Source organism: Hippocampus bargibanti, linkage group LG16, assembly GCF_051943395.1.
Source record: "Hippocampus bargibanti isolate YZ-2025 linkage group LG16, ASM5194339v1, whole genome shotgun sequence".
Classification (NCBI taxonomy): domain Eukaryota; kingdom Metazoa; phylum Chordata; class Actinopteri; order Syngnathiformes; family Syngnathidae; genus Hippocampus; species Hippocampus bargibanti.
This window is the reverse complement of record NC_142749.1, coordinates 18,994,010-19,014,593: the sequence shown is the minus strand read 5'-3', so window position 1 is coordinate 19,014,593 and position 20,584 is coordinate 18,994,010. Positions and strand designations below refer to the sequence as shown.

At 60.7% G+C, this 20,584-nt stretch overlaps 4 protein-coding genes across 8 annotated transcripts; 2 read left to right on the top strand and 2 right to left on the bottom strand.

Annotated features, from left to right (window-relative positions):
- The first annotated feature begins 42 nt into the window (after positions 1–42).
- LOC148886973 (proto-oncogene DBL-like) lies at positions 43–5,920 on the top strand. Of its 3 annotated transcripts, none has more exons than XM_089017013.1 (24): positions 43–762; positions 1,115–1,249; positions 1,375–1,473; positions 1,569–1,718; positions 1,782–1,906; positions 1,981–2,095; positions 2,161–2,280; positions 2,360–2,551; positions 2,624–2,806; positions 2,874–3,057; positions 3,118–3,206; positions 3,339–3,439; positions 3,507–3,573; positions 3,649–3,764; positions 3,830–3,899; positions 3,975–4,067; positions 4,190–4,282; positions 4,356–4,481; positions 4,603–4,815; positions 4,888–4,980; positions 5,070–5,139; positions 5,292–5,310; positions 5,510–5,592; positions 5,671–5,919. In XM_089017013.1, the coding sequence occupies exons 1-24, from the start codon at positions 712–714 to the stop codon at positions 5,808–5,810; spliced, it is 2,727 nt and encodes a 908-aa protein (XP_088873139.1). In that variant the 5' UTR covers positions 43–711; the 3' UTR covers positions 5,811–5,919. The 3 variants fall into 3 exon arrangements, with proteins under 3 accessions (XP_088873139.1, XP_088873138.1, XP_088873140.1); XM_089017012.1 differs by lacking the exon at positions 43–762 and adding an exon at positions 793–943 and having other exon boundaries at positions 5,671–5,920; XM_089017014.1 differs by lacking the exon at positions 43–762 and adding an exon at positions 797–943 and having other exon boundaries at positions 1,349–1,473; positions 5,671–5,920.
- On the bottom strand, positions 5,898–18,102 carry LOC148886971 (coagulation factor X-like). Of its 2 annotated transcripts, XM_089017009.1 has the most exons (21): positions 18,044–18,102; positions 17,633–17,715; positions 17,479–17,569; positions 17,312–17,404; positions 17,006–17,217; positions 16,471–16,653; positions 16,316–16,393; positions 16,164–16,248; positions 15,924–16,098; positions 15,642–15,856; positions 14,604–14,883; positions 13,234–13,584; positions 13,001–13,155; positions 8,039–8,212; positions 7,780–7,946; positions 7,669–7,693; positions 7,399–7,512; positions 7,188–7,319; positions 6,802–7,112; positions 6,585–6,735; positions 5,898–6,520 (listed from the first exon to the last, which is right to left on the bottom strand). In XM_089017009.1, the coding sequence occupies exons 11-21, from the start codon at positions 14,627–14,629 to the stop codon at positions 5,958–5,960; spliced, it is 2,169 nt and encodes a 722-aa protein (XP_088873135.1). In that variant the 5' UTR covers positions 14,630–14,883; positions 15,642–15,856; positions 15,924–16,098; positions 16,164–16,248; positions 16,316–16,393; positions 16,471–16,653; positions 17,006–17,217; positions 17,312–17,404; positions 17,479–17,569; positions 17,633–17,715; positions 18,044–18,102; the 3' UTR covers positions 5,898–5,957. The 2 variants fall into 2 exon arrangements, with proteins under 2 accessions (XP_088873135.1, XP_088873137.1); XM_089017011.1 differs by lacking the exons at positions 15,642–15,856; positions 15,924–16,098; positions 16,164–16,248; ... (5 more) ...; positions 17,633–17,715; positions 18,044–18,102 and having other exon boundaries at positions 14,604–14,649; positions 14,738–14,879.
- On the top strand, positions 9,189–11,881 carry LOC148886972 (fibroblast growth factor 13-like). Of its 2 annotated transcripts, XM_089017020.1 has the most exons (5): positions 9,189–10,488; positions 10,617–10,730; positions 10,817–10,920; positions 10,991–11,189; positions 11,259–11,881. In XM_089017020.1, exons 1-5 carry the CDS (start codon positions 10,347–10,349, stop codon positions 11,393–11,395), a joined length of 696 nt encoding a protein of 231 aa, XP_088873146.1. In that variant the 5' UTR covers positions 9,189–10,346; the 3' UTR covers positions 11,396–11,881. The 2 variants fall into 2 exon arrangements, with proteins under 2 accessions (XP_088873146.1, XP_088873145.1); XM_089017019.1 differs by having other exon boundaries at positions 10,458–10,920; positions 10,991–11,881.
- LOC148886970 (actin filament-associated protein 1-like 1) lies at positions 14,734–18,246 on the bottom strand. Its single transcript, XM_089017694.1, has 11 exons — positions 18,159–18,246; positions 17,633–17,715; positions 17,479–17,569; positions 17,312–17,404; positions 17,006–17,217; positions 16,471–16,653; positions 16,316–16,393; positions 16,164–16,248; positions 15,924–16,046; positions 15,642–15,856; positions 14,734–14,883 (listed from the first exon to the last, which is right to left on the bottom strand). Exons 1-11 carry the CDS (start codon positions 18,244–18,246, stop codon positions 14,734–14,736), a joined length of 1,401 nt encoding a protein of 466 aa, XP_088873820.1.
- Between the last annotated feature and the right edge of the window lie 2,338 nt (positions 18,247–20,584).

Genomic DNA, 20,584 nt, shown 5'->3' with positions numbered 1-20,584 from the left:
CGTCAAACAGCCGCGGTGGCCGGGGGGGGCACTTCAAAATGTTTTTTTCCCCAATCTTTGATCTTGTCTGCAGGTCAGGACTGCAGCCCGTCGTGCCCAAGACATGAAAGCAACCAAAAAAACAAACCAGCATGTGCCAGAGCGCTTGTTGTTGTTTTGGTAGTCAGGATTGAGCCAAGACCTTCGTGGAATTGTTTGTGTGATGGGCCAAATGGAGGCCAGCTGGTATTTGCAGCTCGTGGCGGATCAAGGCGGACATTCTCGGACTTCCTAAATCTGGCTTGCGCGGCGTGACGCTAAGCTAAGCCCTTTCTTGCCAAAGGCTCTCGGGAAGGCAATTGAAGATTGGCGGCCCCGCCGTCCAGCCCCCCCAATTCTCGTATAGCCGTTTCTTTCCCTCACGGGGGACCAGAGTCACCTCCCGGTCTTCATCTTTGAACAAGAAACCTGGTCTGACTTCAACCACGAGGCGAGGCAACGTCACCATCTACTGGCCTCCGTCCGTCATTACACGGTGCCATCAAGCGGAGGAGTGCAGCCGGCGTGTCAGGTGACATCTTTGTGACGTCAGCCGTGACATCAGGTGGCCGTCCCGTCCGTGCCTGCCGCAGAGGCCCGAGCAACCCCCTCCCTGGCACGCCGCAGGGAGTCCACTTGGCCGTTCTCGTCGCGTCTCGCCGCCGACTCGGACGCTTCCAGAAAGCGTCACAGATGGCCGAGTCCGAGCCGCAGGGGGGTTTCCCACGTCTCCGCCGCGCCGCGGTAAGTTCCGGCAACAGGGAGGGGAAAGAAAAAAGATTGTGGAGAGGATAGAGCTAAAGGGGGGGCGGCTGGTGGCGGGGTGGAAATTGAGACAGCGGATGCTACGCGGATGCTACACGGATGCTACGCGGATGCTGCGCGGATGCTGCGCGGATGCGGTGCGGATGCTGCGCATATACACGTGCGTGCACCCACTCGAGTCACCTTGGAAACGCGCACATGTGGACTGAGTCACGTGACGCTTCTCCGACTCGCCCGATTCCATCGCGATTCTGCCGAGCAACATCGAAACAAAGTTTCTGATTCTTCGGCAAGCCGTTTCCATGACAACTTTGGCTCCTTCTCCCCCCAGACTTCGTTTCCGGGCAACCTGCACTTGGTGTTGGTCCTCCACCCCTCCGCCTGGCGAAGCTCCGTCCCCAGCCCCTCCTCCAGTACCGACCTGGGCTTCCGCTACAGCCAGGATGACTTCCTGTTCAAGATGCCGGTAACGGGAAGTCGCCGCGACGGCATTTGCGTTGTGTCGTTTAAAGTTGAGCTGCGATGTGTTGTGGCGCCGCGCATGGGGTTATTGTTTTTCATGTAGCGCGGCGGCGCTTGGCGTGTCCTCAGGTGGTGCTGCTGGGCGACCTGCTCCGCTACATCGACAACAACCGGCCGATGTCGGACGCGCCCGGCGGCGCCCGAGGTGACCGAATGGTCCTGCGCTCGGTAAACAAAGTCGCGTCGGCAACGATCAAGCGCTCATCGTTAGCATAGCGCGCCGCCGCACGCCGTGCCCGATGTGTGCGCGCGCCCCCACGCAGGCCATCGAGACCTTTGCGGTGACGGTGAAGGAGATGGCTCACTTCCTGCAAACCTTCGGCTCGGAGTTGTCGGACGACGAACTTCCGGAGCAAGCCGACGCCATCGACTTCCAGCTACGCTCACAGACGCGGCGCTACCGACACATGAAGGTGCAAAATGCGTCTGGCGGCAGCCTTGGTCAGTCGCTGTCGCCGTTGTTGTCGTTGTTGTAGGAGGGCGTTGTTGGAGTGCTGAAGGAAGGACGCCTCCTGCTGGACACCCTGCAAGCGCTGCAGACCTCCAAGTATGCCGCGGAGGACCGGGACCACATCCAGTCGGACCTGGACACTGTCCAGAGGTCGGCGCAGTCAACCGACGACACAGAGGGAGCGAGGAAATTCGGACATGCGCGCGTCTTGTCTTTTTGCGCAGGCTATTGTCGCAGATGCGGGACATGGAGGACGCCTTTGACGGCTTCTTTGAGAAACACCACCTGAAGGCGGAGCAATACCGGCAGCTGCTGCTTTTTGAGCGCGACTTCCAGCAGGTGCCCACGTGGGTGCGGAACGGTCCTGGAGGCGCTCGCGCTCCAACCCGTGCATGCGTACGCAGATGGAGGTGGAGCTGGACAAGATGACGGGCGAGGAGAAGGCCATCCCCGCCGTCGGCGACACGCTGCCGCACACCGAGCGACTCATGGAGGAGCTCCACGCGCTGGAGCGACGCGCGCAGGTGCGACTCGCCCGCCCGGGGGGCAGCGGTGCTGGCGTGGGAACGCGGCCTCACCTTCAGTTTGTGCCCGCGGCGCCAGGAGGCGACATCCCGCGCTCAGGTTCTGACGTTACGGGGCCACCAGCTAGCCGCCCGCCATCACTACGCCATGGCCCTAATCTTGCAGCGCTGCAACGAGTTGCGTCACCACTGCAACGTGATCAGCGGCGGACTGCGCGCCAAGCGCGCTTTGCTGACGCGAGCGTTTGAACTGCTGGAACGGCTGGACCGGGTGAGTGGTCGTAACGCGACTCAGTCGAGTTGGCTTTTGGCGCATCGCAAATGTGGCGCATGGGGCTTGCAGACACTGGGATGGTGCGACGAGGGCGCGTACCTGCTGGCCAGCCAGATGGTGGACCGCTTCCAGACCAGGGAAGGGGCTCAGGAGGCCCTGCGGTGCCTGACGGAGCACCGAGAGAGGGCGCCGGAGACCCGAGGGGACGTCCTCAGTTTGGAGTTTGTGGCAGTCCTCACCCCTCAGCTGCAGGTAGCGGGCCCGGCCGCCTCCCTCCTGGCGTGGCGAAGGACCGCTCACCGGGCGTCACTTGGGCCAGGGTCGGATCGCGGCGGTGACCGACAAGCTGGCATCCGTACGGGCCATGATCCACAACCGGGAGCGCTGCCTCCGTAAGATGGCTGACGCGGGGGTCCGACCCATCCAGCCCGTGGCCCCCCGGCCTGAAGCCCAAGCCGCACGCTCGCACGGGGCCAAGGTGCCGCTCTGGTCGCCCAAGCACGGTAGGTCCAGACCAACAGAACTGGGCTGTCATCCCGGATCTTGATGCATTCTGTCTTCAGGGGTGGACTTGAACCTCCTCAACTCCAGGTTCCCCTTCGATCTGCTTCCGGGAAAGAGAAGCTCCAGAAGGAGCGCCGACCAACCCGAGGTGGGTGCGCGGCGAAGGTCACGCGACGTCCAATTTGAGACGCCGTGAACGTTGAACCGCGGAAGACGGGCGCGGACCAGGTTTGGAAAGGCTGACCGGCGTGGCGACGGTGGTCGGGGGTTGCGCCGGCAGATCCACGTGATGCACGACTACCGAGGCAACCGCAGCTCCCTGTATGGCCCCGCCTCCGACAGCGATTCCGAGGGGGACGAAAGGGCGGAACAAGTGACCAGGTGGGTACCTACCCACCTGGTCACTCAAAGGCGGCAGCGGGATCTTGACTGGCCTTAAACTGCGCAGTCGCATCATGAAGGAACTCCTCTCCACTGAGAAGCTTTACGTGGAGCAGCTGCTCGCCGTTCTTCTGGTGAGCGCTTGCTAGGTAGACGTGCCGCTCTATGCCGGTGCCGTTTATCGCCGCTGTTGACGCGTGTCCATGCAGGGCTACCGGGCCGAGATGGAGGACCCATCAGCGCGAGATCTTCTGCCATCGCTTCTGCGCGGTCATGGGGACGTCCTTTTTGGCAACATGCCGCAAATCTACCAGTTCCACAGCAGGTATCTTCAACTGGACCCTTTCCCCCTCACCCCCGTCCTCAACCCTGAACGTCTTCTGCTTCCAGAACCTTCCTGCGGGACTTGCAGCGCTACCTGGACACTCCGGAGCAAGTCGGCCAATGTTTCCTGCAGTGGGTGAGGACCCCCTCAGCCTCCCCCGCCAATCCTACAAAAACACACCTTGACTTGATTGTGTGCGTATGTGTGTAGAAGGAGAAGTTCCAGCTGTATGAGCTTTACTGCCAGAACAAGCCTCTTTCGGAATCCTTATGGAACCAGTGCTCAGAGTCCACCTTCTTCCAGGTACGCCTGGGAGGAGGGGACCAAGGGGGGGTGCAAAAAAGAATTGGAAGGACTTGATTGGGACGCATGATTCAGCTCACACGCTCTTTAGCTAGCAGTTTAGCCATGTGTCTTGGGCGCAGGAGTGCCAGAGGAAGCTGCAGCACAAGCTGCCTCTAGACTCGTACCTGCTGAAGCCCATCCAGCGCCTGACCAAGTACCAACTGATCCTCAAGGTGGCCATCACACCCACGCGCCCGCGGGCGCCGCCGACATGGCGCCTGATCACACGCCCGCCCGTGCACGCAGGAGCTTCTCAAACACTGCGCCGGGCCGCAGTACCGCGCGCAACTGCAGGAGGCGCTGGACTGCATGCTAGACCTGCTCAAGTCCGTCAACGACTCCATGCACCAGATCGCCATCGTTGGATATCGGGTAATGTCGATCTCGTAGGGCCAGGGTCAAAGGTCAACCAAACGGGCCAACGCGCACCCACGGAAGTTGTTCTATTTTTGGGTGCGCGGCCCCTCGGGCGTTCCGGCCGCAATCCTCGCAGGGGGAGCTGGGCCCGCTGGGCCGCGTGGTCCTGCAGGGCGACTTCAGCGTGTGGAGCAGCCACAAGGGGGCGGCGGCGGGGCGCATGCGGGAACTGGCCCGCTTCAAAGGCGCCCGGCGTCGCGTCTTCCTCTACGAGAGGGCGCTTCTGTGCTGCAAGCGCCGCGACGACCGCCGACGCTCGCCCGTCTACAGCTTCAAGTCCTGTCTGCCGGTACGTACGGACTCCATTGCGGAACGGGCCCTTGTGCGGCGCCCTCGATCCACGCGTGGCTTGCGTGCGCAGATGACTTCGCTGAGCCTGGCGGAAACCGTCAAAGGAGACGCCAAGAAGTTTCAACTGTGCCATAGAGGAACCCAGGAAGTCTACATCCTCCAGGTGTGTATACCTCTTAATCCCCCGATTATCGGGGGTCCGCGGCTGCGCCACCGGGACATTCAAGCGATGGTCCGCCGATGTCGACGCAGGCTCCCAGTGTGGAGGTGAAGGCGGCGTGGCTGACGGAGATCCAAAAGATCATCGGCCAACTGCACAAAGGTAACACGTCTCCTTGGACGTTCGTGGCAGCTGCCAATCAAACGTCGGAAGCGCCGACAAGCGTTGAGAGTTTTTGGCAAAGGAGCCGTCTCGTTCCTGTTCCAATGCTGGTGCATTTCACGAGCCTAACAGACAGGTGGTTTTTCTTACAGACGGCCTCATCTCGGACAGGTGACCGACCGCCCGCGGCGTGCATGCTCCTGTTTGAGCCCCCGCCCCGCCGTATGACCGCCATTTTGTTTTTGTTGTTTTTCCATCTTCATCTGTGAACCCGGGACCCCACCCCTGACCGCGTTCGGCCGAGTGACGGCCGCCCGGCGGCGCGCTTCTGGCCGTGAATCGACTAAAGGGGTCTTCCTGTTCCCCGCAGCTCTTCCGAGTCCAGCCTGACGCACCCCACTGGATGGGATGAGCCCGCCCACGCCGACCCCGTTTCCTGCTCCGCCTCTTGCGGTGAGTTATGCTCCCCCACGTGAACGCTCACGTGCAGACGCCCTCCAACATGAACTTTCCGTCTTTCCTTTGCGGCAGGCTGGGCGGTGGCGGAGGACTGGACCGACGACTCCAACGTGTCCGATTCAGACGACGGGGGGCAAGGGGACCGGCCGGCACCCAAAGATGGCCGCGACCCACCCCGGGATCCGCTTGGAATTCAGGGGCAGACGCGCTGAGAGCCACTCGCCGCAGCATGGGACTTCGCCGGCGCTTCCTTTCCGTTGCACGCGGCGGCGGGACAACACAATAAAATGACAGGCACGCACGGGCGACTCGGCTTTTATTATGAAACACCGAGCCGGGACGGGGTAGGGGGGGGGGGCTCAGCGGTAGGTGCGCACCCCAGTGGTGTTGCTGATCCAGGCGTAGTAGCGCGAGATGCGCGTGTAGACGCCGTACTTGCCGGCGGCGGCGCAGCCTTCGCCCCAGCTGACCACGCCGGTAAGGAACCAGAGGCCTCGGTGGCGCCGGGTGACATGCGGGCCGCCGCTGTCGCCCTGGCAGGCGTCCTCCTTGCGGTCGCGGAAGCCGGCGCAGAACATGAAGGAGGTGATGCGGGCCAGGCTGCTGGCCTTGCAGACGCCGCGCTCCACCAGGGGCACCTCCAGCCGGCGCAGGGTGGCCGAGCGCAGGCCGCCCTCCTGCACGCTGCCCCAGCCGCTGACCGTCGAGGTGGGCGCCTCCCGCAGGAGCCCCTCGGTGAAGGCGGGCGGCCCCAGGCAGACGGGCCGACGCCGGGCCGACAGCTCCGCCGGCGTGGCCAGCTTGAGCAGGGCCACGTCGTGGTTGAAGCGGGACTTGCGGAACTTGTAGGACTTGTGGACCAGCTCTTCGGCCACCTCGTGGTCCCGCTCGGGACCTTCGGGCTCGCCGACGTCGTGCTCCCCTGCCGCCGAGACCGCCCCCGTCAGTCGGACCCGCGTAGTCGGCATGGCCGGCGGCTGTCTCACCGAGTCGCACGAAGAAGGTGACTCCGTCCCGCCGGGCCTCCACCACGCAGTGCGCGGCCGTGATCACCCACAGCTCGCTGAGCAGTGAGCCGCCGCAAAAGGGTTCCGGCGTGGGCTCGGTCCGCCTGGCCTGGTGCGAGATGAGCGCCGCCTGCGGGTGGCGCCGCTGTCAGGGGTCTGCGAGGTCAAGAAAACGGAGGGGCGAGGGGGCGGTTACCTGCCAGGGAAAGTCTCCCGCTTTGGCCTCGTAGCCGCCCACGATCCTCTGGTCGCTGTTCTCCTTGGCCGTGATGGTGGGCAGCGTGGGGAAGAAGGAGCGAGGTGAGGGCGGCGGGGAATCGCCGGCCCGCCTCGCCGAGCGACGCCTCGGTCGAGACCCCGTCGAGACATTGTAGCCGCGCTCCGGTTCATCCGCATCGTCCCACCACTCGTCCGGGACCGCGTCGCCGATGGGCTCCCCGCCGGTCCCGTTGGACGAACGCGGCGCCGCGACGTAGGCGGGGCCCGTCACGCCGCAGCCGAACTCATCTGCGTGCACACCCGAAAGGTTCCTCACAACCCCGTTTGGGCGCCGAGATGTTGGAGGGGCGATCCGACTTCCACCTGCGGCCTCACAAGAGGCGAAGTCGTCTGCCAGTTTGTAGCCCAGCGCGCAGCTGCAGTGGACGGCGTTGGACTTCATGGTGCAAAAGTGCGAGCAGCCGCCATTCTGGACCGAACACTGCTTGGAGACCTCTGGGAGTTGAGGGGGGGAGGGGCACAAAGACGGTTTGGGGAGGCGCCAATGGCGGCGTCTGTCTCGCCACCTTCTCACCGAGCTCGCAGTTCTTTCCGGTGAAGCTGCTGTTGCACCAGCACACGTACGAATTGACGCCATCTTCGCAGTCGGCGCCGTTCTGGCAGGGGGGCGGCTCGCACTGGTCGCCGTCTGCCGCCACACAAATCGACACGTCGGCGCAAATCCACACCGCCGGCGGCTGGGTCAGTGTCCGTACAAGGCGGCGCTTCGCCCGACGCGGGCCGCCGAACACGGGCGGCGAGCGAGCATGCGGACGCGCACGTCGGCGAAGGGGCGGCGTCTTACCCGCGTAACCGGCCCAGAATTGCATCTGAAATCACAAAAGTGGCCTCAGTGACCGTCCCGAACGCCACAACGCAAAGTCGTTTTTCGGCGAAGGGAAGCGGGCGGGCTCACCGTTTTGGTTTCGTCCTCAAAGATCTCGCGGGCCTCCTCAAAGTCGCACGTCTCCTCCCGGCACTCGCGCTCCAGGTCGCCGGGCCACATTTCCTCGAAGGGGCTGTTGTAGCGCCGCTGTCGCCGCAGAAGCTGGGAGGCCGCCCGCCGCGCCAGCCGCACGTCGCCTGCCGAGGCAAACGCAACACGCGGCTCGGCGACGTGGGCAAAGGTGACCCGGAGCCGCATCGCGTCCACCCCCCCGCCGCCCGTCACTCACGCCCGTTTCCCTCCAAGTCGTCGGCGGCAATCGGGCCTCCCGATGTCAGCAGCAGCAGCAGCGAGGCCAAGCGCACGGACGCCATCTTCAATCTGCGGCGCTCCGAAGCAAAGTGCAGCGAGCGCCGCGCCGCGCCGTGTTTACTCTGCGCGTCCGTCGGGGTCAGTGTCCGCGCTGGAAAAGCGGACGGCGCGACGTCAGCGCCCACGCGGGCCGCCCCCGCGTTTGAAAATGACAAACGCGCGTGAGCCGAAGCTCCGCCTGCGCGCTAGCGGTGACTTTCAAAATGGCCGCCAAGTGCCGAACTGGCTTTCTTGACCAAACGACACGTCGAGGTCGAGAAGGAGACGCCGGCCGGATGGGACGGTGGGCGCTTTGCGTCAGGTGCCTTGACGGGCTTTTTTCTGATGGCGTCGCGTTGCAATGTTTGCAAGTTGAACTTGCTATGTCCGCGTCTTCCTTCGCTTCAGCAATTTGAAGACGCGCTAACAGCAAGTCGGGTCACAGGTTAATGGAGGTCCACTTCAGTGCGGCTAACATGGAATGTCTGCTATTATGGGGGCCATTCAGGAAATGCCATTAAGTCTGTGTGGGCGGGAGCGCTAGATATTGATAGATTGCAACATTGCGATTCCAAATGTGTTGCTTGCCCCGCAACTCTGTTACTGAGTTTCTTCAGCCGTCGTCTTGACTTCTTCCAAGGTGTCGGATGTTTCACTTCTCATCCAAGAGGCTTCGTCAGCAAAACAACATTTGCTGGGTGTTTTGGCCCTATATATACAAATATAGGTGGTGGTGCCAGACTTCTGCTTTGACAAGTCCCTAGTCTAAGGTCGGGAGGAGCAGAGGACTATTCCCTGAGGCTACACTGATTACTTCTCTTGTCCTGACTCATTACTTCTATTGCCCTGCCTGATTATGGGGTCTACGACTGGCCCGATTGCCCCATTTGCTGTGGTATCGCCTCATCAGCATAACTGAGCCCATGCGGTAATGATCTCAGAAGTGTGTTGTAAGCAAGATTCAAATGAAACCTCACCCCACCCTGGAGATTTAGTGAAGGGTTTTGCTGTTTTATGAAAATACCCCCCCACCCCACCCTCACCCCCCGCGCCCGGGTGGGCACATTTGGGAAGCGACGTCTCGGCAATGAAAAATTGATGAAGTCCTAATGGGCTCTAATGTCCTGTAACGATCCACCGGGCGGGCCTAATGGAGAGGAGGCGGCGCCCTGGCAACTTTCCCCCTCGGCCGTCGGGAACTTGTCAAATGCCAGGAGGAGCATCCACGGGCGCCTCCACCATGACTTTCCCGCTGCGCAGATCCACCTCAGGTAGGCCCCGCGACGCCATGGAACACGTGGGATACAAATACCGGACCGGAGATGTATTGGCTGTCTTTTTTGGGGTCTGGTCTGAAGGCGGGTCGGGGGGAGGAAGTCGAGTCTGTGGTGAGGGAAAGTTCCGGTCGGATTTGTTTGCGGGGAAGCCCGAGAAGACGTCGTTTTGGTGGGAACTTGGCAGGCCAGGTGGGAATTTCGGGTGGGACAGAGGCCCCGTAGTACCTCGTAGTACCTCGTAGTACCTCGTAGTACCCCGTAGTACCGCGTAGTACCTCGTAGTACCCCGTAGTACCTCGTAGTGCCCCGTAGTACCGCGTAGTACCGCGTAGTACCGCCTAGCGCCACGGGAGGGCAGGGCGAGCGGCACCCACGGACCCAACTCTCCCGGCGTGGACCAAGAATGACCTTCTTCGCCTTTCTCTTGAGAAGTCATCGTTTCTCGCGAGGTCCTTTGATGCTTTTCTTCTCGGCGAGCCGCGGCGGTGAACCTTTTCGGAGAGGGACGACCTCAGACTGCTTTTCCACGTTCATCTGGTGGGATCCAAAATGCACAGCCCCTCCCCCTTTTAGTATGATTATGAGGATTTTTCTATGAATGCCGCTTGGTTTCATTGACAAACAAGGAGTGTGAGAGGCGAGGGGCGGCCTCACTGCAGCCAAGCAAAAGCTTCATCACACAAAACCTGCTCACTCACACACACACACACTGACTCGTCAATCTAGCCAGTCTTCCTCTCTCTCTCTCTCTCTCTCACACACACACACACACACTGATCAACAGAGTAAAAACATTGTGGGCAGGGGCAGGGGTCGGGGGGGGGTCGTCCAGGCTGAGAGGCGTTGCCGTGGAGATGGGCGTACGCGTGAGAGGAGCCATGCGCGGGGGTTGTCGGGGGTCCTCGGCAGATTGCGGAAGCGCGCCGATGGACGCGGAGTGAACGCCCCGCCCCCCTTTCCGCCCGCGACATGTCGCGCGCGGCGGCCATCGCCGGCTCGCTGATGCGCCAGAAGCGGCAAGCGCGGGAGCGCGAGAAGGCGAGCGCCCACGAGGGCAACGGCGACGTTTTTGCGCGCCGCCCCCGCAACAGGAAGAGGAGGAGTCCGCCGGGTGAGCTCCGATTGGTCGCCGGCAAAGTCGGCTCGAGGGGGGGCCTCCTGTCCGAATCGTCTCCAGGGGCGTCCCGGCGCCGTTCATGTTGTCGGTTTGATGTTTTTTGGCGTCGGCGGGGTGAGCAGAACCGCAGCTAAAGGGCATCGTGACGCGCCTGAGCAGTCGGCGGGGCTTCCAGTTGCAGCTCGGCCCCGACGGCGCCGTCCGCGGCGCCGCGGAAGACGACGACGGCGCCTACGGTCAGCGGAGCGCCACGCGCGACAAAGTCTTTGCGTCGTCCGCGCGCCACTCAAAGCCGCCCGCGTGTGCGTTCGGGCCCCTACAGCGGTCCTCAACCTGATCCCTGTGGGACTCCGCGTGGTGGCCATCCAAGGCGTCCGAAGCAAACTCTACTTGGCGATGAACGGCGAGGGCTTCCCGTACACCTCGGTAGGTACGCGCTCGCCTCCGGAGACGGGGTGGGCGGGGCGTTGACGACAGCCCCCCCTTGCGCCCGCAGGAACACTTCACGGCCGAGTGCAAGTTCAAGGAGTCGGTGTTCGACAACTACTACGTGACCTACTCGTCCATGCTGTACCGCCAGCAGGCGTCCGGGCGCTCGTGGTACTTGGGCCTGGACAAGGAGGGCGGAGCCATGAAGGGCAACCGCGTCAAGAAGAACAAGGCCGCCGCCCACTTTATCCCCAAACCGCTCAAAGGTGAGTCCGCCCGAGGGCGCTTTGGCGTGACGGGACGCGGCCCGTGCCGACTTTGTTTTTGGTGCGCAGCGGCCATGTACCGGGAGCCGTCGCTTCACGACTTGAGCGAGTTGTCGCGCTCGGGCGGCGGCACGCCCACCAAAAGTCGCAGCGCTTCGGCCCTGCTGGATGGAGGCAAGTCGGCCGGCGACCGCCACCTGTCCTAGCCCCCCCTCGCCGCCTCCCGCCGGCCAGAAACTACCTTGGAGTCGGGTGAGGAGCTCCGTCCGCATCAAAAGTCCTGCTTTGCTGCCCGCCGCCCGGACGAGGCAAACTTTTTATGCTCATTGGCCAGGCAAACTTAAAAAAACGGGAGGGGGGCGGGGTGAAAGTGCACAGCCATGATTTTCTTGCGCTAATCTATATTCGAACAAAAGTAGCACTCGGCCATCTGGACGAATTTCTCCCCAACTACAACAAAGCAAAAAGTGGAAGATTTTTATTTTTGGGATGTGGGGGGGGGGCTCTTTTGTATCCACGTTTTCCGCCATTTTGTCTTCTTGTTTTTTTGTGGCACGTCGGTGCCGAGCAGCCGTCCGCGAGCTTCATTGGCAAGTCATTCAAAGACACAACAAGGGTGCCATTTTGGCGCCTGGCGGCCATTTTGGGCCAAGTTGAATGACTCGTTGCAAAACATTTGACGGCAAGTCATTCAAAGACGTCACAAGTGTGCCATTTTGGCTCCTGGCGGCCATTTTGGCTCCAGGCTGCCATTTTGGGCAAAGTTGAATGACTTCCCGAGGGGCCTTTCTTCACCTCCTCGCGGCGGCCCACGTGGACGTCTTCACCTGCACGTCTTGGACTCCCACTCCTGCAAAAGGCCGGCGGTCCGGTGAGGCGACTTTTCGGAACCGCGGCGGCGCGCTCCAAGTTGACGGCGCCGCACTTGAAAGCGGAAATGGGCCGGATCCAAGATGGCCGACACGCGCCCGCCGCTCACCTTGGCCTTGCGCATGACGTTCCCCTTGGAGGAGGCGACGAGGGACGCCGGCCGCTTGCGGAGTTCCCAGGACGACTTGACGGGAATGCCGCCGGCGCCGCCGTTGGACACGTCGCGCGCCGAGCCGCCGCCGCCGTTGGACACGTCGCGCGCCGAGCCGCCGCCCACCTGCACACACGCGCATCTTAGCGGCGGCCAATTTGGCCCACAACCGATCGGGGGCGGGGCCGTTGAGGGATTTTTCATCGGTTCCCCCGGGAGGGGGGGGGGGGTCTCCCGCCCATTCTGTCAACTTTTGTTGTGGTTTGCACATTTTCCCAGAATGCTTTGCTTGACATTTGATGTTTTTTTTGGAAGCATGACCAAGTAAAGTCCACATCCAAGATGGCGGCTGGGCCTTCCTTCTTCCTTCTCGCCCTTTTCAAAAAAAAATCGCTGGAGAATTCAAATGGCGCCCGCGTGTTTGCTTTCAACATGTAGCTTGTAGTAGACGTGCACATTCCACCATGAGCTTCCTGATCCACTGCTGAAAAGGATGCTTTGATCCTCTCCTCTTTCATCTAGAACTGCTTCATGTGGGTACAACAAGCGCTGAAGAATGAATGAGTCTCTTGTGTCTTTGTGTTGTCATATTATTTGGTTTTTTAGAACTTTATGTTACTTCCGGGTTGAGTGAACGCTGGTGCATGTGACTGCCGCTGCTCACGCACAGAAAAAAATATGCTGTGACTGTAAAGTGTCCTTGAGGGTTTTGAAAGGCGCTTTTCAATGAAGTGTATTATTCTTGGAGATGCGCCGGAGGACGCGACGGAAGCGTTCCCGGCGGACTTACGGCGCGCGGCTTGGAAGGCTTCCCGCCCCCGTCGGGCCCCTCGGCGGCGCCGGCCATGGACTTGCGGAGGTTCTCTTTGACCCGGGTCAGCTCCAGTTCCAGCTCCACCCGCTCCTCCTCCTTCTGCCGGCACAGCGCCTCCAGCCGGGCCGCGTCTGCGCCGGCGTAAAGACACGCCCTGAGCAAGAGGCGAATGGCCGCTTTTGGGCCAAAGACGGGCCTTTGCCGCTCACCGGCCGCGCCGCCGCCGTCCTGGGATTCTTTCAGGCTCCTCCGGCGGGCCCGCAGGGCGCGAAGGTCGCGGCGCAGGGCGTCCTTGCGCCTCTCCAGCTCCGCCCGCCGCGTCACGTACCTCCTGGCGTCGTCCTCGGCGCGCAGTTTGCCGTAGCGGGCCGACGGGTTGACGTCTGGAAGGCAAAAGGCGGTCGGGCGTTCGGAGGCGCGCGGCGGCGCCCGGGGGGGCGGGACTCACTGGAGGCGTGTCTCTTGACGGCGGCCTGCTGCTCGCTGCGATCAGAGTCCCCGCCGGAGAAGGAGGCGGGGCGCCTCGACGGGGCGCCTCCGGCCGCCGGACCGCCGTCGTCCTGCGGTGACGCGACAGGAAGTGAGGCGAGATGACAACCGCTCGCCGTCTTTGCGCTTGGGGTGGTTGCCCCCGAATGGTGACGCAGCCTGTCCTATGTCATCATCATTTCATTTGTAAGCGCCGTGATGTCACGAGAGGCTGAGTCCTGGAGGGCAAATACATTCCCCTAAGATGGCTTGACCCGGAGAGAGTTTTGGCCCCATCTGGTGGAAGGCAGCAATTCATACCCCACACCTGTGGCTGATCACGGCTTGATTGGCAGGCAAGGCTCTTAAGGAAGAGAGCCTCTTAGTGTGGAGGCCGGGGGAGACAAGCGCTATTGCTGTGCTCTGTGGAGAAACGGATTGCCGGTTGGGGCCGTACGACGGGACGCTGGTTTCGGACCCTTGCTAAAGGTGGCTAGGCTACATGAGGAGGACATCGAGAGGGGTGAGGCCTGGAAACTCAGGGAAAAGAACTCCGTCTTCAGTTTCACCTCAGAAGAGACTTGACTAGGATCTTGGAGGAGACGCTATTCTTGCCTTTGTTGCTTGTGAATTCCCCCTGAAAGCCTTTATTAAAAGCTTTGTTTGCATTCAAAGCTGTCGCCCATTGCGCTCCTTGTCCTGTCCCGCTGAGAGCGAGCCTCTCATGACATTACAGCGCCTTTCAATCACACTCAACCCGGAAGTAACTCAAATGGATAGCAAGATAGATTGACTGTAAGCTCGCTTGCTAGCAGATAGCTGATAGCTAGCATTGAGGGCCTCAAAAAGAAGCTATTTAATTCATTGGCTTTCTTTTTGAACAAAATGGCCAACAAATAGCGGATCCATCTGTTATCTGATCCGCTTTATCCTCACTTGGATCGGGTGGGGGGCATGTTGGAGCCTATCCCAGCCGTTTTCTGGTAGTCTCGGGGGACATCTGAACTCATAACTCACACCCCGGGACAATTTTTCCACCCCTCCAATTCTTTGCACCCGACACCACAAGCTGACGTGACCGGGCTGACATTCCGCCAACGGTGGGCCTCACCTGCACGCTTTCGTAGACTTGGTCATATGCGGCGCCGGCGGCCCATCTGGTGGGGATGGTGGTGGGGGGGTTGCAGAAAAAGAAGGAAATGAGGCAGCAGAGGCGGCAGGCGTCCGCAACTCGCAGCTTCTCACAGGAAGGAGTTTCTGGCGGCGTGGCGGATGTCCGTCAGCGTGTCCACGTCCACGTAGTCGTAGTGGAGCTCTTCGGGGAGCGTCCCGCTGCCCGTCTCGGCCAGCAGGACCCCCAGCCAGCGGCCCAGACTCTCCGAGCAGTCGGCCTGGGCCCAGCGGCAAAACCTTAGCGCCCCTTGCAACGACCTTCACATTTTTAGCTCACCGTTTGTCTGTACAAGTACAGTGACACCTTGGCTTTCAAACTTCATTGGGTCCCAGACAGTGTGTGTAAGGCCAAAAGTGTGTATCCCAAACATTAATTTCTCATAGGAAACCATTAAAATGAGAATAATTCGTTCACAGATCCCCATAAAACATCGTTTTCTACTAAATAAGCCGTAAAACTACACAAAATAGACCATATTTTATGTCTAATAAATGTGCTCTTGTATTGTCATCAAAGAAATACACTGTACTGTATGATAGAGTTGTTTTATTGACCTTTGTGATGGTCGTTGATGGCTTGATGGAATGGAGTGGCCGCTTTCATCAACATGAAACACTTGATGAGGAACGTAGCCTTCTTCTTCCACCATCTTGAGGAATGATCCCTCGTAGGTGCTTTCTCGGCCATCATTTTACCTAGTTCCTCATAGCTGGGTTGATCGCTTTTTGCATTAAGTGTACAGATGGCTTATTTGTGGAGCCTGATTGATGGGATATTTTAACCTTGCGGTCTACACTTTGCCTTTGAACTATCAAAGTTGAAACGAGTCCAAATTTCACGATTTCCAAGTTTTCTATCCAGTTTTCAGCCAAGATAACATTTTTTTTTTTTTTTTTTTTTGGGGGGGGGGGGTTAGACAGCACCCCCCCCCCCCCTTTCATATGGGTGGTGCCCGAGCGACGGCGATGGGATTACCTCCAGGGCGATCAGCTCCACCCCTCCCCGGAGGACACGGAAGGCGAAGGGCCGCTTGGGGCCCAGCCCCCCCGGCGCCACCTCGGCCCCCCGCAGGGGGACGCTGGCGACGGGGGCCCGCCGGTCCCCCGCTTCCCGATGTAGGTGAAGATTCCCCGCCCGGGTCGTGCACCAACGCTCCTTCCAGACGCCGCCCACGCACGCGCTCAGGTAGCCTGCGGGGGGCGAAGGGGGATCGTCGGCGAGGTCGGCCGCGGCCCATCCACCGACGGCGAGCCTCACCTTGGCGACCGCCGGGGACGGCCGGCTTGCGTTTGGAGAAGGTGATGATGTGGTTGATGGTCTTTCCCGCCGCGCGGCTGACGGATCCCGTCAACTCCGACAGGGCGCCGCGCTTCGCCTTGCCTGCCGGCACGGTGACCGTTTGTGGCAGGGAGGACTCGCCATCTGCTCCCGCCTCCCGGAACGGGGGTGGGAGGGGCCTCAGGTGAAACCGGGAAGCTGGACGGAGCGGCAACCTACCGAGCGGGTCTCCGCGCGAGGACGAGCGACGCTCCGCGGCGGTCCCGCCGTCCCAGTCTGACGGGGGTCCGTCGGATGGCGCCGTCTGCGGCGGGAAGGCTTTGCCATCACTTTGTGATGGAGCCCGCGGGAAAAGGGGCGGGGTCACGCACCTTGTCAAGCTCCGCCTTCCCCGTCACCACGGAGGGGTCGGATGCGTTGCCGCCATCACCGCCAACGCCTTCCACCACCTGCAAGTTGGAATTGCTCGTGTGAAAGCTGGGAGCGTCCGTCCGCCGGGTCCGGGCCGGGGTCCGGGCCCGCCTACCCGGATCCATCGGCGGGCCTGCTCCCGGCTCTGCACGGCCAGCACCAGGACTTCTCCGGCGGGCGTGGAGAAGCGCAGCTCGTGCCTCTTCTTGCCGCGGACGTCCTTGTTGACGTAGACCACGTCGCATCGCTCCAGCCGAATCTCCGTCTGGGGGCTGCTCTCCTTCACGCTCTTGAAGCACTACGCCGGAATTGGGACGGGGTCGGGGGTCAATGTCCTTCCCACGATCCAAGTCGTCCACTCCAGTGCCAGGGTTTTTCTCATTGTCGCTCCAATTCCAGGACCCGCAGAATATTGCTAGCTATCTATCTACCTAGCGATTTAGCCGGTTATCTAGCTAGCTACCTGGCTGGCTATCTACTAGCTATGGAGCCGGCTGTCTAGCTATTAGCTATGTATTGGCTATCAACTAGCTAGCTAGTTAGCTAGCTTTCTACCGACTCGAGTTACTTCCGGGTTGAGTGAATGCCGGCGCGTGTGGCTGCCACTGCCCACCCACAAAAAAATCCCTCTCAGCCCTTCGACGTCTCACCTGCAGCTTGTCATCCCGCACCACCACCAGCTGCTTGGCCCACTGCCCGAACCGCTTCTTCCGCAGCAGGAAGGCGCAAATGCGGCAGTTGCCCAGCGCGGCGTCGGCGCTGGCGTCCGTGGCGCTCCACCTGGGAGGGGGGCTCTGCCCTTTGACCTCCTCGTCCTCCTCGTAGGACTCGTAGGAGCTGCTGGCCGCGTCCGAGTCGTTGCCTGAGCGCACAGGCCGCGTGGGACTCGGGGTATCGCTGCCCGAGCCGCCTCCCTTGTGGTTTTTTGGTATTCCCGAGCGGAAAGAAGGACTCACGGGAGTTTTGGGAAGGCCCGTCCGTCCCCGCGCGCGTCCCCCCGCCGTCGGCGTCTTCATAGTAGGCGTCTTCCTCAGAGTCGCCGCCAGCCGCTGTGGAGAACCAAAAAGACGACGGACTCAAGCGGCCGTGACGCCGCCGCCGCCGCGTCGGGAACGGCGCCCACCGTCCACGTCGCACTCCGGCAAAAGGGCCTCTTCGTAGTAGCCCTCTGGAAGGGGCGTGGCAGGCGGCGAAGGGGGCGTGTCCGTGGCGGTCTGAGGGAAGCCGGTCTAGGCGCTCATGGGCCAGTTAGCGCAAGGCGCGGTCGCACGACTTACCGACGGGTCGCCCGGCGGCGTCTCCTCTCCCTCGTGCTCCCTCCGCGGGACGGGGGAGCTACAGAGCGCGTGCAGGTCGCAGTCTGGTGACGCGAGTGATGACGTCATCAGCACGAGACGACGCCAGGCAACGCAAGGCAATGTTCAAATGGACATTTTGAGGCCCGTGCGCTGCTTTTTGGCATCATTTCTATGAGCTAGCTAGCTATCTAGCTAGCTATTTGAGTCAGGAAACATATTAGCTATCTATTAGCTATCCAGCTTTCTATTAGCTAGCTATTTTCTATCTATTTAAGTAACTTAACTCATTAAGTATTGTCCATACTTTGCGAATGGCGGTAAATGAGTGACTGGCTAGCTAGCTATTTGCTATCTATTAGCAGTCTAGATGGCTGGCCGGCGAGGACTCACCGAAGCCCTCGAACAAGGACTCCACGAAGCTGCCGCCGTCGCCGTGCAGCGGCGCCCTGCGCACAACGGACGGCGCGTTGGTCCAAACGGCGGACGGCGAGGCCGACGACCTTACCTGGCGGCGTCGGAAGCGTGTCCAAGACGGCGCGCACGGACGCCATCTTGCGGGCGGCGGCGGCGCTCAGGCTCTCGCCGTCCAACATCTCCAGCAAAGAGGAGAGGTCGGCGACCAGTCGCTCCAGCGCCTCTGCACGCAAAACATGGACGCTCGCTGAGAGAGGTCGCCGCAGCGCCCCCGCGCGACCCCCCCGCTCCCCATTTTTTCCCTCCAAAGCGTTGACATCCCGCGTCGCTTCCTGCTCTCTTTGTCTCTCAGCCAAGATGTTTCCCGGCAAAGAGGAAAAGAGGTCAAAGGGCAAACGCAAAAGTGGCCAACAGGATGGAACGCCGCCGCCGTTGTCGTCGCCGCAACGAGCTCATTGTTATTTTGTTGCTTTGACTTGAAGATGACGCCGCAACAGTGGCTGCTTTACCAGCAGATCCTGTATTGTGTTCTTCTACTTCTTTCTTTCCTTTCGGCCATATAATGGTGTTTTATTTGACTTGAAGATGGCTGGCGCGAGAGTGGCCGCCGTTGCTGCAGATCCTGTCTTTTGTTTTTCGACTTCTTTCTTTCTTTCTTTGGTCGCTTTGCTGCTGCGAAATGTCCTTTTGTCCGCCGCGAATGGAACAAAGCCCGACATCCCATCCAACAGCGGCTCGTGCGCGTGCACGCCAGCAGCTGCGGTTTCCTTCCTGTCAGGGTTGTCGACAAGTCCCTCGTGTCCGCCGTCAATGCGGTGGCCATTTTGGCCAGCTCATCCCACGTTAAAGAAGAAGCGCAACCCGAGCCCATAGAGCCTGCTTTGTTCACACACACACACACACACACACACACAGACGGTCATGAGAGTGGAAGCATGCGACTCCAATTGTGGCCCGTTTGAGCGCGGTTGTGATCTTCTGACGCCAAAAGGACGATGACAGCGTCTGTTGCGCACTTGAGACAGCAGGGGGCTGTCGCGAGGGCCAGAGGGGGCCTGGGGGAGGCTGGGGGGGGGAGGGGGGTGACGGAGGAAAGGGAATGGGAGAGGAGCGCCCGGAGGACACAAGAAGAAAGGAAATGAAGGAGGTGAGAGAAGTCAAAGGACGAAAGGACGGAGGAGGAGGCGAGTGAGAGACAAACTGCCTGATGACGTCACCGGGCGGCTCTGACGTCACTGCCAAACCTCGGCCGAGACTCGCTCCCGTTCCCGCTCTTCGGCGGACTTTCCGCGCTCCCTTCGGGGTTGGCCGAGGCGGCTAGTAGCAAGCGCGGAAGTCGCGGCGAAGTGACGTCAAGTTGGAGCTCAACTCACCGCTTTGCTGTTTGGGGTCCATAAGGCCGCTTTTGGGGGTCCCGGCGAGCGGCCGCTTGCGTCGCTGTGGCGCTCTTCCGCGAAGGAGCGTCACCGGGCCGAGCGGGGACGAGCGCAGCCGGACCCGCTGAACCTTCGGGCGGCCGCGGCGAACTACACTGACCGCCGCGGGAGGGAGGGAGCGGGAGGACCTCCGTTGGGCCGCTCGGCCGCCCCCGGGTCCTAGCGCCCGTCCCCTCTCTCAGAGTTGAGCCAACAGGAAGACGCGGCTCTCGGCTGTGCCTTTAACAAAGCCAAAGCGAAAAGAAAAATTGCCAGGACGCTTGAAAAAGCACCGCCGCGAGGCTTCTCCCCGTCGGCGTCGGCGTCGTGATGTGCAGCCGAGGAATCTGTCGCGCGGCGCACGAAGCAAAACAATAGGAAAAGCGTACAGGAACGCGCGCGTGCACGCTCACGCGATCTTCCAAACCCACGTGACTTTCCAGTTCGCGCGGAGTGGCAACTCGAGGTTGGCAGACCTTGGTTGCTATTGGTAACCGGCAGCATCCTTGCGCAACGAGGCGCTGCGCGGCAGCGGCAGAGGCAAAGATGGCTTCTCGACTCCATTCCGTGTCGTTTCGGGGGGACCGGAAACACCCGATCATGTTGGGAAACAACGATGGATAGCACAATGGCGCAGGAGCTCAAATGCTTTGTGTTTGCGTGTCAGCAAATCTTAATAATACGTCATACATTTCATTTCTAAGCGCCTTTCAAAACTCTCAAGGTCACTTTTCAGTCACAGGATCAGTTTTTTGGTGCCCGGAAGTAACTCAAATAGATAGAAAGCTAGCTAGCTAGCCAATAGATAGCTGATAGCTTGGCAGCTAGATAGCAAATAGATCCTGCCGTCTGTTAGGGTAATTCGCCATACAAACATGTCTAAACATCGCTCTGTAATCTTTGTTTACATTTTGAACTTCCTCGTATGTCATATCCTGCCTTCCTTTACACGATGTCGCATTTTATTACGTCACATCCTGTCGCGTCATTACTATGCGCCGCATAAATACTCCTGCAGCCCGTTCGTCTCTCTCTCTCTCCATGCTCGCTCTTCCGTCCGCCCGTGCTCTCCAAATTAAATCAACTTTCTGTTCAAGTCCTG